General features: G+C 43.7%; 1 protein-coding gene across 1 annotated transcript in view; it reads right to left on the bottom strand.

Annotated features, from left to right (window-relative positions):
• TMEM255B (transmembrane protein 255B) overlaps positions 1 to 6721 on the bottom strand; it is a 75136-nt gene extending 68415 nt beyond the window's left edge. Inside the window, exon 1 of the mRNA XM_059825132.1 lies at positions 6661 to 6721. Within this exon, the coding sequence (XP_059681115.1) occupies positions 6661 to 6721 (61 nt within the window). The remainder of the gene's footprint in view (positions 1 to 6660) is intronic.
• Positions 6722 to 15845: the final 9124 nt, after the last annotated feature.

The raw sequence follows: 15845 nt of genomic DNA, 5'->3' as shown, positions 1-15845 counted from the left end.
TTTGCTGACATTTCTCCAGTAGAACAACCAGCCAAAATGAGTCCAGTCTTTTAGTATGAAATGCAAGCAACTTTACTGAAGACAAATATCATCCATTGAGCTTACGCTTGTCTCTTTCACCTGCATGTACAAAGTCTTCCTGCTAAAGATCAAGAAATAATTCACAGGACTCTCCAGACATCTCCCCTCCAGCCTGTGCCCCAGCTGCCTGCCACTGGCAATCTCCTGTTCATCTGTGAAGGGTCACTGAGAACATGGGAACAGAGAGGTTCTTCATTACCAATCAGTTCTTCACCAAGTGTATGTGGTTAAAGGCAGTTCTTTCATTGAAGCCAGTTCACACGGCCAAGAGGGGAAAGCAGACTTCAGACCTGTAACTCCACAAATCAGTTTCCCTTCCCATAAACTAAAATGATTCATTCAATATATCTACCAGATTTTAAAAAATATCCGATGTTCTTGCCATGCTCTATCACCTCTGAAAAGTCATGGAAATCAGGGAATCCCCAATAACTGAAGAAAGGCAAATGCTCCGCCTATATTTTAAAAAGGCCAAAATGATGATTCAGGGAATTACAGGCCAATCAACCTCACTTTGGTTCCTGGGAGGCTGGTACCAAAAATATGGAGCAAATCTTCTTGTAAGACATTTCTGGGCACATAAGGATAAGGTGATTGGCAACAGTCAGCTGAGGGGAGACCTTATCACTCTCTACAACTACCTGAAAAGAGGTTGTAGAGAGGCGGGTGCTGGTCTCTTCTCCCAAGTGACAAATGATAGGACAAGAGGAAATGGCCTCAAGTTGCACCAGGGGAGGTTTAGACTGGATATTAGGAAACATTTTTTTACTGAGAGAGTGGTCAAGCATTGGTGCCCAGGGAGGTGGTGGAGTCACCATCACTGGAAGTGTTCAAAAAACATGTAGACGTGGCACTGCAGGACATGGTTTAATGGGCATGATGGTGTTGGGTTGATGGTTGGACCTGATGATCTTACAGGTCTTTTCCATCTTTAATGATTCTGTGATTTACCAGAGGCAAATCATGCCAGACCAACCCGACTGCCTGCTATGACAAAATGACTGGACTTGTGGAGCAGTGGATGTATTTTACCTCAAACCTAGCAAGGTTTTTAACACGGTATCCCACACCATTCTCATAACCAAGTTGGGATGTCATGGCCTGGATGGGTGGACAAGCAGATGGTTAAAAAATTGGCTGCACCGTTGGGTTCAGAGGGAGTGGTTAATGGATTGAACTCTGCCTGGAGGCCAGTAACAAGTGGAGTACTGTGGGGGTCTGTCTTGGGACCTATCCCATTTACTGTATTCATCAATGACCTAGAGAAAGTGTTAGCATGCCTGCTCATCAAGCCGGCAGATGACACAAAATCGGGGGGCCAGTCAATACCCTGGAGGGCAGGGCTGCCATTCAAATGGATCTAGGCAGGCTGGAAAAATGGGCCAGCAGAAACCTTACAGAATCCAACAGGCAGATGCAAAGTCCCGAGCAAAGGAAGAAATAATGCCTTGCAATGATACACGTTGGGGACTGCCAGGCTGGGGAGCAGCTCTGCTGAAAAGGACCTGGGGGTGTTGGTAGATAATGAGCTGAACATGAACCAGCAGTGTGTCCTGGCAGCAAAGAAGGCCAACAGCATCCTGGGCCGTATTAACAGAGGCATCATCAGTAGATCAGAGGAGTAACTATGCCCCTCTGTTCAGCACTTTTTAGACCACATATAACATTACATCCAGTTTTGGGCCCCCAGTACAGGAAATACATCAATTAACTGCAGTGAATTCAATGGAGGACCCCAAAGAAGGTCAGGGGGCTGGCGCACTCGCTGTATGAAGAGGCTGAGGGAACAGGGCTTGCCCAGCCTAGAGATGACATGGCTTTTAGCAGGGCTAGTAGCAGTCTACCAGTGCTTATGAAGTGGTTGTCAAGAGGACAGGCTCAGGCTTTTCATAGTGGTGCACAGACGGAGGACAAAAGACAGTGGACATAAACTGAAACACAAGTGTTTCAGACTGTGTATAAGGAGAAAGAATTTCAACATTAGTACAGTTAAGCATTGGAACAAGTTGCCCAAAGAGGTTGTGCTGTCTCCATCCTTGGAGGTTTTCAAGATCCAACCGGAAAAAGCCCTGAGTAACCTGGTCTGACCTCATAGTTGACCCTGCTTTGAGCAGAAGGTTGAACTAGCAACTTCCTGAGGTACCTTCCCACCTGCATTATTCTATGGTTTTATGATAGTCAAGACAGCTAGACTAAAGGTGGCTTGGGTATGTGTGCTCATATCCACTGTTATGAAACTGCAGCTGCAATGTAGACATACGCTAAAGGGACATAGGAACACAAACCTTCTGAAAGTCAATGGGACAGATGCTCCTTGGCCAAGTGTTTCTGAAACCACTGCATATCTGCTTTTATGAAAAGTGCCTAATGAGACAAGCCTCCACATTTTTCTCGAAGTAACACTGTAGTGCTAAAGGTTAATCAGATTGCATGGAGATAAACTAAGGGTCCAACCTGCCCTCCAGAGTTTTGGTTGTCAATAATGACGTGCAAAAAAGACAGACATGAGTTTGATTGCCCAGACTGAGTTTGCTGGAAAATGTCTTAGGAAAAGAATGCTCTTATTTGTAATTGGAGTAAATAGGATGTGGATTTAGTGAGATAAAACAGAAAAGGTTGTCATTATTTGTAGGGTCATTTTTCAGACTGAACTACATTTTAACTTCAAAATGTATGTGTGACAGAAAGCATAATCTATTTATGTATGTGATACCCTTCAATCCTCACATTTGTTGAGCTATTACCAGCTGCGTCTCAAATCAGATACAAATACCCAATCATATATCTTCTTTTTCATACTCCAGTTTGGAAACTCTCGTAACTATATGTAGTTAGCTATAAACTCCACCCTTAGTGGAGATGACTTACAGGCAAGAGCACAGAAAGGTCCCTTCTGGAGCAGAGACTGATGCAAGCCCTTGTTCTCAAGACTGCCACATGCTCAGAGGAGATGGGTAGAGATCAGGTCTAAATTGGTTTCTGCTGTCTGTCTGTGTTTCCTTAGTCACATCAATAAAAATCTTTGCTGTATCTATCAAAATGTGTACAATTACATGTATATAAGTCACCAGCATATTGTTAGGCCTAATTAATAATTATAAAGTAGCATAATATCTTCAGATGAAAAAGGCTACAGCTGGAAAGGGTTCCTACTATTAGCTCCCTTCTGCTATTTCGGTCATGTTGGCTCCCAAGATTTTTCAAGTCTTTGTTTACTGGTGTTTGTAGCAGTTGCCATACAGTTTTTTGGATTTGTTTTTCATGTACCTACCAGCCAAAACCAAATGCCAGACTGTTCCCTCAGGAGCCCTGTCCACAGCACAGGCAGAGGGGCTGGCCCAGCCTTCTTCCCTGACACTCTCTGTGGCAGGGCTTGGACCGAAGGCCGACTGTATACAAGAATAGCAGTTAAATTAAGAGCAGAGGAGATGTTGCTGTCAGTATTTCTAGGTTGAATTTTCTTCCAACACCGACGTTCCTGTAGTGCAGGAAACAGTTAATGTAGGCTACTGACTTTCCAATTGTTTAATACTGAAGTGACTCTCAGAATAATTTTGACATTTATACCCTCTAACTTCTTTAACAATGATTCAGTATGAACATAGGAACTCTTATTCTGGACCTTACTCCAATTCAGTTACAGCTTCAAATTCATATCTCCAGCATACCAAAAATCAAGCATGTAGAAAGAAATCTTCTCATCATATCCTTATTAGCATTAGCTTGAGGTCTGGGTCAATAGAGGGTGTGAGCATGTTATTACCTTCTACTGACAATATTCTTCAGCAGTTTTGGCCAGTGGAGTATTAAGTGAGTTTTGATACTGCAGCAATGGGCACTGCAATAGAAGATGGGAGATAAATTAGAGAGGTAATGCTGCTTCCACATCATGGCTTGTGCTCTGCCTGGCATAGACTTAAATTGTGCATGAAAAGAACAGTCCCAGAAACACTCTCTGCTTTGCTTGCCTGTCAGGCAAAGTACCTGCTTGAGCCACTCAGCCCTGCTACCCCAATGGAAGGAAAGAGAATGCCATCAGGACACAGAGGAGAGACACCACACTGCTGTCTCCTTGGGACAGAGAAAGGCCCATGAGGAGAGAAATTGAGATCATCCTCCAGAGAGTAAAAAGAAAAAGTGCCTGATGAAGACCAAGCTCTGCTGGACTCAGCAAAATCTTTTGTCCATTCATCAGTTGCAGAAAACAAAATTGTATTTACAATGCTCTATTCACGATGGCCAGGGGATAAATTCAATTTGTAGGAAGACTATGGAAAATGAATGGTTTTGTGGGGAGGGTATAGATCAGATTGGTGGTAGACTGCAAAGTGGTAGATCTATTGGTGAATGGTAGGGTCTGGATCTGAATAAAGCAAAGGGTGAGTTTAAAAGGAGAACGAACAAATTTATGATGAAAAGTGTCCATGGTACAGAATGCGTCCAGTGGTCAAGGGAAAGAATGAATGGAGTGAAACAGCATCTCTCAACTCTGGAAAACTTGCATATGATCTGCAATTTAACTCAAAAAAGGTTTACCTTTAGACCAAGGCAACTATGCTTTGCTAACTTCACTGCTCCTTTTAAAATCCAGCTCTAGATGTCATAGAGTCTATTAAAAAGTGTGGAATGATTTTTGGCAAGGAAAGAATTGCTGCAGGATGTAGCAATTTGCTGGGATCACAGTCACGTTTGCTGGATATGAGCACCATACTATTTCATACCTTCATCTTTGATCTAGTTAAGGTGATCTAAATGGAAACACTTATTTCAAATAATGCCCCAGCCCAATGTATATTAGCATCCTAATACGAGAACAGGTAAGGGAGGAAAGTTTTGTAGCAGAAAAAACAGTGCATTTTTTAATTACCTAATGAATACTACTAAAAATTGTGACATGTTTCAGCGAGTGGCATTAACCATAGGTAATAAGATAATTTAAGCAGAAATTCACCATAGACAGAGAAGTATAGCATCAAAGATATCTGCTGCTTTGCTGCTGTCGAGAAAATTTTTAAGGGAAGATCTTTGGAGCTAAATTAATAATTTTTAATTACTGCAGTGCTCACTTCAGTGCCGTCTCTCTCTTGGCTACAGTTTTCACTGTGTATTTCAAAAATGGTTTATGCCAGTAAAATTGAATTAATCCTACATTGCCTCCCAAAATTAAATGTGATGGACTGAGATGTTTAAAAGAGATACTCACACCTGCTATTGGGGATTACTTTCGCTTTTCTGATTAAATGCTTGACTTGTCCAGAGTGCTGAACTAATTAAACCAGATGCAACTGCATTCGTTTCAAGCCACAAGATAGCAGCTTTTATCAGGCTCGCCTCTTATCTTTATTATGAATTTGTTGAGGAAGAATCCGTGAGTGTGTTATATATTCAAGACCAAAGGAAACATTGCTGTGCTTTTTTACCATTCTATTACAAAATAAAAACCCCAAACAGAACAAAAAACCAAAGTCATAAACCCTGCTATGTATACTACGTAGTATAGCTATAGTAAGTGATACCATGCAGTATCACTATGACTTCATTGCCTTGGCAGCAATTGTTTCACTAATAAATAATTTAAGAAGGAGCTAATCACCAGTTTGAAGCTAGCATACAGAATCTTCTTTTTCCGCTGTTTGCCTGAAAACACTCTTAAGTCACAGCACATCTTCCACTGCTACCTTTCCAACACTGATGCCATTTTTCCTCCAAATTTAAGACAAAAATTAAGATCTAATACATTTTTTAACTGGCTGTTACAATCCTTGGGTACATAGCAAAGCATCTGTTTATCCTTTCAAACACTCCAGGGAGTAATTCCGAGCAATAAGTTCTGTATTTTCTTTACTTTAACGAGTTTCACTGGAATAACGAAATGTTTGTCCTTTCCTTTGCGTATGGCTTTATTTCTCAGGACGTGCGCTGGAAATACAAGCAGCACACCACTTAAATTAGTAGAAAGAGGAGGAAGACAACCCGCTGCCAGCCGGGTCGGATGCTAACTGGCCAAAAGCCCGTCACGGCCGGCCGCTGCGCACCCCGCCACGGCCACCAGCCTGCCCCAAGCCAGCCCCGCACCCTGCTGACGCTTCCACCTGCTCCAGCAACCGGCCATTTCCATCAAGCAGGTAAGGATCTCTCTTACATCCATTTTCTGTTAACGGCCCGTATAAAGCTATTCGTTCTCCCGCCAAACCATCAGCACCGGGATTCACTAAGCGCGGCGGAAAGCTCGAAAGACGAACTGCTATTTTCAAACACCTGCTGAGCGAGAGCAAGAGAGAGAGCGTCACCCACGCCGGCAATCTCAGGCCGAAATCCCCCGCTGCGCTGCCCCCATCTGCCGGACACCGCCCGGGCAGAGCCCCCGCTTGCGCCTCTCCAGCCCGCTAACCGCAGCGCTGAGGCAGCGGCAGCTGCGCCTCCCCAGGGGAAGCCCCCAGCTCCCCTCCAGCCTCGCCCGGCCGTCCAGCCCCGCAGCCGGCTGCCGGCTCCCGCTCTCCCGCTCAGCCGCCGGGGCGGGCGCCGCTCTCGCACTCGGCGGGGCGGGAAAGTTGCGGCGGGGCAGGTGCCGGCGCTCACCTGTGGGGTCCAGCACGGCCAGCGGACCCGACGCCGCGGGGGCGGGCGGCGGCGCCATCATCTTCCGCGGGCGCCTCCGCTCCGCTCCGCGCCTCGCCGCGCTGCGACCCGTGCTGGCCGCGGGGTGCGGGCGGCCCTGCGGCCCGGCGAGCCCGCCCCGCGGGGGAGCGCGGCGGGGGGCGGGGCGGGGCGAGCGGCGCTGCCCCCGGCGCCGCCGGTGGCGACGGTCGTTTCCTGGCGCCGAACCGGCCGCTGCCCCCGCCCTGCCCCGCGGATAACGGCGGCGTCCCCGCAGCCGGGGACCGTGCCTCCGCCCTGCCCCCCTCGCCCGCCCACAGCCCCTCAGCGGTCAGGACACCGCTGCAGCCGGTGCTGGAGGGCCGCGTTCAACGACCGTTCGATGGCCCGCCTAAAACCGAGCGGCCCAGGCCTCTGCCTCTTGACCCGGGGCCTGAAAAGAGGCGAGCTCCCTCGTGGCCCCTGCGGGCAGGAGGGACGCACTGGGTGTCTCGGCCGGCGTCCCTCAGCCGCCGCACGCCTCACCTTTCCCGGGCTCTGCCGCTGCCCCGGTCCCCCCACCCTGCCCGAAAACTAAGATGTGGCAGAAGGTCCCACAGGTGGGCTCCGGGTGCAGGTCCGTTTCCTCACTGCCTTCTGGTTTCTCCTTTATGAGGTACAGCTCTCCTTTTGGTTCAGCACTCTTCTCCAGCCTTCCCCTGCGCACCATGAGCAGCTCATTTCCAGGCTGACCTTTGAGCGGGGCAGGGGGGGAGGAGGGGCATGGACTAGGTCTTTATTTGCATGGTGGTCAATAACTTAATTCATTATATGTTCTACCTGTGTCCCATGCTTGGCTTCGCTTCTTGATTTGTTCCCGGCCTATGGCAGGGGACCAATTTGTCACCTGGTGAAGATCAGAATTACCAAGCTTTCCTTTCAGCTTTCCTCTTCCCTTTTTAAAAAAAATCAACCTTAAAAAGAAATAAAATACCACAGCAACCAGAAATATTAATAAAATTAGTAACAAAAACCAGCATCTCGGAGACATAGGTTAAGGTAGCCTTAACCTAGGCTAGGTAGGTAACAGACAAGGTAGGTCAAGACAGGTAATGTCAGTAGTCAAGAGATACTGTAGGGCTATTCTTTTTCTTACATGGTATCTATCAATTTCTCAGCCTCACTGATGCTCTCCTCCTGTCTCGGTTTTCCTTCCCACAGCAGGTCCTGCTGCTTATCCTGCTGCTACCCAGGAACTGCTAGCTGCTGCTTCTACTGCTTCCGACTGCGGAGATGTGTGACTTCTGTCTGAAAGAGTCTGGGAACAACTGAGAAGAAACAGCCATCAGCCGCTGTGCTGTTTTGGTGCCTGCTGTTCCTTTTGCTGGACTTCCCCACAGCAGAGAACGTAAGAACATTTTTTTGTGGACAATGTTTTTGATAGGCTGCCAAGCGCTTTGCTTACAGTAAGGTGTGTTTTCCCACTTGCAACAAATGCAACTCTATTTAACATTCATGTCTTTCTTTTGCTCAAACCTCTAAATGTATACGTGTATATGTATTTATTTTCTTCAGTCTTTGGCTGATTTCCCCAGAAAATGGTTAGATGGAAAGAGACAACTTTCTCAGGTACCACGCCTAGTCTATGAAACCAAGTAAGCCAGGAGATAAGGCCAACCAAAAAGCCACTTTTTTCTCTTCGTGTCCTCTAACCTGGAGGGATTGAAGAAAAGAGAAAAATTAGGATGGAGGTAGCATTTGTACTACCTATTAATTTCTGATTATTAATAGAAATTAATGAAATAATGGATTGAGAAGACAGAAAAGGTAATGGTACAAATAAAACATTTCTTTGCAAGTGACCGTGGATAAAAAAGCCCCAAAATCTGGTATGGACCCTCAGGTTCAGGGATGGCTATGGATAGAGATTTCCATGAACAGTAAATAACAGGGAGGGTTGGGGAGGACTTTAATTCCCCAGGCAGTTTGGAAAACAAATACCATATGCAGCATGTATTCTTGGGTGTGATGGGCAATAAACTTTTTCTACCAGCAGCCATCGAACAGACACAACAGCCCAAAGGGAAGCTGCTTTAGACTTCTTTTCAGTAAACAAAAAGGATATTACAAATTCTTTCTAAAATACTTTGATTATAGAAAATAACCCTTGATGAATGATTCATGTTTTTCACTGCAAATTTCAGGAGGATCAAAAATAGATCTGGTCCTACAGACCTGGATATCAGAGGGCAAATATTAAGAAACTATGGAAAAATGATTGGTGAGGCTGCCTGGACCTAAAAACTCAAGCATTTGAACATGGAATAATCATGGACTCGCTTTAAATCCAAAATGAAAAATCCTGTATAGCACTTTCATCCCCTAAAAGGTTGGAATAGGTCAAGAACAACTGTAGACCTAGTGGATAAGTAACTACCTGAAAGAGGATATTAAATTAGTGAGTGAACCTGCAGGAAAGGAAATAGGAGAGCTACGGCTTGCAGGGTTAGAAACTGCAGAACCAGAGAAAAAGAACAGATAAAAATCTAGCTGAGCCGGATGTTGCAAAGAAAAGGATAACAGATAACAAAGAATGCTTCAGCTATATAAATAAAAATGATTCAAAGAAGGAAGATGTATGGTTGCTAAATGCCAAGGATGGGATGAAGATTGAGGCTGCTCCAAATCTTGAATGAATACATTGCCTCAGTTTTCAATCAAAAAAATGTTTATATGAGGGTATTGACAGAGAACCTAAAGCAAGTGAGGATAACGTAAATGATGACATTAGCAGATGTGAAGTAGAAGCACAATTTAGGCTGTTTCTTGTGACAGGCCCAGGAAAATTGCACCCCACATGTTGAAAGAATTGGTAGCTATCTTTTCAAGTCCTGAACAACATTTCTAATTAATCAGCCAAGTTGGAGGTGAAGCACTATTACTGGAGAATAGGAAACCTCTCTTATAAAAAGGCAGAGGGAGTGAGGGGAACAGCAACTCCATGCCCCATTAATTTGACTGGGGAAAGTCTTAGAGGTAAGTGAAAAATGGGTTCAACTGCAGTATAGTTCATCAAAGCTAGATCATGTCAGACTAACAAGATCTTCGATAAGGTAAGTGATTCCTGAGGCAAAAGCAATGCAGTGAAGCAAATCTGTCTGGATTATGCTATGCACTTAATAGAGTCCTTCAGAGAAAATTACTTAACGTGGAGCAGACAGGTCCCAGTACAGGTCACCATCAGGTATGGAGATTGCTAAAGGGAAGCCAAGATGCTGAAAGAGGCAGTCTGTCTGAGGTGTGCCTTAAGGAGCAGTCTGGAGGCAAGATCACTGGTGGTGTTGGGTTTAAGGAGTATATGTGTGGTTATGAAGTGTGTGACCACCACAAAGCTGGTAGACATTGCTATTACTGAGGACTAGGGGAGTGGGACCATACCAGCATACTAGAAGCAGGTTGTGGTGGAGCTTGCACACTTGAAAATTGACAATGAGAGTTTTTATCGTAACTTTGAGTCTCCTCAGTTCAGTCAAACCGAGGATGGATCTGTGTATCACTGACAGTGCTTGCAAGATGCCAATGCAAAGTATGCTAAACAGATGTGTTCTAGGATGCATTATTTAATAATTGTTAGTTAGTTCAATGCATTGTAAGTGTGGTAGAACTTCATTTTATATTTATGTTGCTGGTTGTCTCTAAAGCCAAAATGATTTTTTTTTTCACCATTTTGATGTGTAACTTGGAAGTGAATTTTCTTGATTAATATTTTTAAGGTCTTTGTTTCTCAGATGCCTGGCTCATGTACCTTGCTCACATGTCAAAATTAAATCATTTGCTAGATTTGTGCCCAGGATTCCCCACATTCCAAGGGTAGGCTGGCAAGGCTGCTAAGAGTTTTTCTAATGTGTGTGTTGCATGGAATGTGCCTGTTTGTCAGGATAATCTTTGCATTCTCACCTAAAAAGTACCCTGTTGGCACAGGGCCTGAGGGTCTCCATGATGCCCTTGATGTCTCCTGCTCCTTTCCTGTGACACACTGCAGCTTTGAAGGTTTTTGTGTTTTGTCCTACAGGTCATCGTTATTCTGGTGAATGCTTTGGAACTGAGGTTGGTCACACATGAAGCTTGTATCCTGCGTGTCCCTGATGTCTTCTTTATTTTAAGCGAACCCAATTCATTTGGATTTTCCTCACAGGTCATGTTTTCTAGGCTAGCAGACATTCCCATTCCTTCCCTCTAGTCCCCGTGTCATCACGCTCTGTGTGGGCCACATCTTTCTTAAAGGGTGATACCCAACGGCTGGGCAATATTCAAAATAATTTTGAATTCTGTCTACCAGCATACTTCCACCAAGATACTCAACAGTTTCTCCCAACTTTGTGTCCTCTGCAAATTTATTATACTATTTATCCCTAGGCCACCAGTGACAATACTGAATAGTACCAGAGAGTGGAAGCACCTCAGCATTTTCCATGTTCCAGGAACACTAACAGATGTGACTCTCCGGCTACTTTTTTCATCCCTTCTGTAGTGTTGTCATTTACACTGTACCTCTGTAGGAGGGTCTGGTCTGGTACTACGTCCTGCTATATCGATTTCATTCTCATGCAAGTGTTATTTTCTCAGTAAGTCCTTTTGTGTGGAAATCCGTTGTGGGCTTTTGGTGGTGGTGGTGGTGTCATTGGGGGAAGGTTGTTTGTTTTTAGTAAAATTCAAAGCAAAAAAACATTCCTTCCATCCATCCTCCGTGACTCCTGCTCTCAGCAGAGCTTTGTTTCCCAGGCCCATGCTCAGAGATCCAGTCATAGAGACCGCCAGTGTGAAGCAGCTTAAATGACCCACATGCTCTTAACTATTCACCGTAGTACTGCTTTTGTATTTCTTAGAAAGTTTGGGGTCTGTCTCCTTCTCCCGTTATATGAACCCCCAACAGAAAGGTAAGTCAGTCATCATTGAGGCTAAACTCAGGGTTCTTAATAAGCCAGCTCACCCAGTCACACAGGGTCATGACAATGAGGTAAGTAGATTTCCTTTGTTCATAATTTATAAATAGTGTTCATTGGCATGGTTACTCATACAATCCCTCGAGGAATACATTGCCTTAGTTCAGCTGGGCAGTAGAAGGAAATCATGCAGGAAGTGAAAGGAACAAGAGAACTAGCCATGAGGTTGAGGTTAATGGCCACTGACTATTTGACTAAAATAGTTGATGGCTATTAAAAGATAGTTGCTGGACAATTAACTTCAAAAATTCTGCTTCCTGGTGCCAGCCAGTTTCCAAGGTGTGGTGTGGTTTTATTAGCAGAAGATTTAAAAGACTCTGTCTGCCAGCTTAAAAAGGGACTTGAAAAGATATAGCTATTCATAACATTGTTCAGAGGCATCTGAAATAAATGAGTGGCACATGGGTAGATGTTTGTCAAAAGCAGGTTTAAAGTCTTCAACTGCCTTCAGTAGACTTTGCACCCATTAATTTGTGCAGTTAGTTTTTGAACTCTATAAACTCTTAGTATTCACAACATGTTGTGACAAGGAGCTCCATGGATATCTGTGTGCTGTGTGAAGAAGTGGGATATCCCAGTGGGAGCAAGAAGCAAACTGAAAAGAGAAAGATAAAAGTCAAGTTAAATGTCAGGTATATTTAGAGTCATAGGAGAATGTACCTGAGCAAGGGTACATTGCCCTTACAAAAAAACAATTGCTACAGGATACCAAAAGTAATTATGTTACTTATCTCTTAATAAAGCTAGCTAATGAGAAGTGATATGGATGATGCACATAACCATATCAAAGCAACAGTATTGTGAGAAATGGACTTGACTTCGCTGAAGACTGACAACTGTCTTTTAGCTGGGCTGATGACAATGCTGCTTCCTTCAGGAAAATCTTATTGCTCAGTGAAAGAAGGGAATTCACCTCATTCAAAGGATTTAAGAAAGGAAGACAAAACAAAATGCAAGGGGTAACCAAAAGGCAGAGATTAAGGTCTTTTGCATTAGTTTGGAGACAGACATTAAAAAATGCAAAAAATGTCAAATATAACGTATTCAGAGTCCTAATAATATGTCCCTGTTAACACAGACTATGAAGACATGCAATATCAGAAGACGTACAACCCACGATATGAATGTGCTACTACGAAAATAAAACATGCTAAGGATTAGTGTAAATCTGTAAAAACTAAATGAAGTCACTGTACCCTAATCTTACTTTATGGAGTAGTCAACATGATTTTAGTAAAACACGAGAATATCTTCTCTTTCAGGTGCCTTCCAAAGGATTGACTCAATACAGAAATGAACTCTCTGAAAATTGGATTCTTCCTTTGATAGATTAAAGTGACTTTCTTTGGATAGTTGTAGGTCAGTGACTGAGAGGTACAGAAATAACATATCAGACCTTTGTCAGGAAATTCCTATTGGTAGGAAAAATCCAGTGTTACGGTGAAGACTGCACAAGAGAAAGCCTTTTTATTGGAAAAAATCTCTGAAACCTAAAATAAAAAAAGGTTTTCAGAGAAGTACCTGTTTTTGAAATATTCTTGTATTGATAGAGCCTAAGTTTATATGAGCTGGATATGTACCTCTGCAAGATGGTTAATAAAGGTGTGTTTGAAATGCACCCGCAATAACACGTCAGAAGTGTGATCAAACAAAAAAACCCCCTAGTTTGTGTTGTGAACTATTAAATTAATTTGTTCATAGGTAAAAATGTATATACAGCAGTATTTATACCTGTCTAAACAGGTACAGATCATCCATTTTTGGAATGCATGTTACAGAAACTCCTCTGGAAAATGCGGCTTCAATTTCAAAAATATGCCATCATCAAAAGAATACATCAATCTGAAATACAGATGTGGTAATGTTATTTTTATAGCAGGCATAATTTCAATTACACTTCTAAGTAGTAAACATAAAGTTTGATTAATTATTTTGCCCTTCTCAAGGCATCTTCAAAAATTCCTTTAATAGCCCAGTGAATTACGCTATCCATTGAAATTACAAATATTTTTACAGCCCAGAAGTGAGGCATCCTGTACCTTTCCTCATATCAGCTGGTGCCTAATTTAGTCAGGTGCCCTTCACGTCTGCTGTAGTAGACAATGTTAAAGTCAAGGACAAAATTTAATACAGTCTCAGTGAGGGAAAAGAGCTCCTTGCACCTCTCTCTTCTCATGCAAGGTTGTTTCCTTAGTATAGTCTCAACAGCTTTGCTCAGTTCAGTTTTAAAGTCTCAGTTACGAGGTCCTCCTCCTTTACCTTGACAGGCTGTTTTACAGTTTAATGGAAACTGAGGAGAGTCAAGAGCCAAGTTCCACACTGACAACTCCCTCAAGAGTTTTAATCTACTGCAACATTTGTCAAATTGATCTCATAATTGTTTTACTGATGTATTCCTTAAACTTAAATAACTCACAGTACTCTTCAGAAACTCTGGACAATGAAATATGAAATTAGAGTAATATTCTGACATTCACTGCGGTTTCCACTGTATCAAAAATGTCTTGGTAAGGAGAACAGCGAACTTTGGAGAAGGTGATAGTGTGGCTTAACTGGGAAGAAGAGAGCAGAGGGAGAGGGTGAGCAGAGATGAGTGGGTCAGCCTTTGAAGCTCACTCTGGAAGGAGGTGCACCAGCTGTGGAGAGGTATCCCAGTAATGTAGAGTGGGTCTCTTTCTCCCTCCCAGGGGGTCCTTAGGAACCAGCCAGGTATTTAGAGGGGGATAAGATGGTGGGCTCTTATTGTAGCTCAGTGTCTCAGTATTTCTACAGTGCACACATCCATTAGAAAGATCACAACTGCAGCATTTATTTCACACAGGAGAGAAGCAGCTGGCCAATTTTTAAAAGGTTTTGTTTAGGGTTTAATAAAGATGTGAAGGTATAACAGAAAGAAGGCCATAAAACCTGACTTAGAGCCTGGGTCCTCTTGCAGGTCATTGTGTGATCTAGCTGGAGAGACAGGGGTTCCTGGCTACTTGGCAGAATAAGGCAGTGAACGGGCTGAGTCACATTTGGCTGGAGACAGTGCAGGGTACGCAAACAGCAAGCGGGCTCTGAGTGTCAGAGTCGAGGTGGCTTTCCACAAGTCTCACTAGCTAGCATGGTGACTTCGAGCGTCCACTGCTTTAGCTCAGTTGCACCTTTCAGCCCTTGAAGGGGCTGCCTTTACACCATCCTGCTTGTGGCTGTACCCAGTGCTGGCTCAAAAACATCAGAGGAACTTGGACTTCAATTTTAAAAGGAAGGATGATGCTCTGTTCCCTGTTGATACCTCTGTGAGGAAGAAATTCTTCAATTAAAAGTTAAAATGTCAGCACTTTATCTTCCAAATTCCTAGCTTGGTTTGTTATGGCGGCACAAAGGAAGGGCTACAGCCTGGTTTATTTCTTCTGCTTGATTTGAAAGTACCAGAATTAATGGTGCATGTGGTGACATGGGCTGCTTGTGGAGATAAAGAGGAGATGTAGGGTTGAAATAAAAAAAAGTGGCAGGTTTTAAAATGCATTCTCTACCCTCGGGGCCAAGACGCTTTCAGCAGCAGAGTCTTCCAGTCACTTTGTTTTCTAAAATGCTAAATTGTCAATAAGGGAAAGAGAGCTAAAAGTAGCTGGTGGTCCGTGACTTGCTGCCAGGGAGGTTTAACCATCCAGGAGATGGACTATGGCTTGCTGCCATGGAGATTTAGCCATCCAAGTAGAGGACAAAAGATGCAGAGACACTGCAGCCCAAAGCATTTCACAAAGGAAAAAATGCATGGAAGAAAACTACATTTGGAGATATTTAAAAGTGTTTTCCTTTTTACCCCTTCTTTTTTTTCAGCTTTGAGGCCCTCAGAGTGGTTAAGGGAAACACATTACATGTCTTCCTCTTTTTCCCTCCGACCTTGTCCAAACAAAGTGTTCTGTGAAGTCATTATGTTCTGATGCTAATGATAGCAATATCCTTGGTCTAGGAAGCACACATCACTTCTAGGTTCCTTCTGTCCCTAATTTTTGTCTCCTTCAGTTGCCAGTCATAGACCTTTCTCTCGACCTCAAAGGGGTCACTTAAGCAGCAGCGTCCCTGTGCCTTATGTGGTTAGACCATGAGGACAATATTTTCCACAGTGCAGGACAGCACTCACAAGAACCCAAGAGAAACCTCCCTAGGCTGAAAAGATTTAAGCTATGAATAAATGTTGAG

The sequence above is a fragment of the Gavia stellata genome, chromosome 1 (genome assembly GCF_030936135.1).
Source record: "Gavia stellata isolate bGavSte3 chromosome 1, bGavSte3.hap2, whole genome shotgun sequence".
In the NCBI taxonomy this organism is placed as follows: domain Eukaryota; kingdom Metazoa; phylum Chordata; class Aves; order Gaviiformes; family Gaviidae; genus Gavia; species Gavia stellata.
Note: the sequence above shows the minus strand (reverse complement) of the source record. Positions and strands in the feature narration are given on the sequence as shown.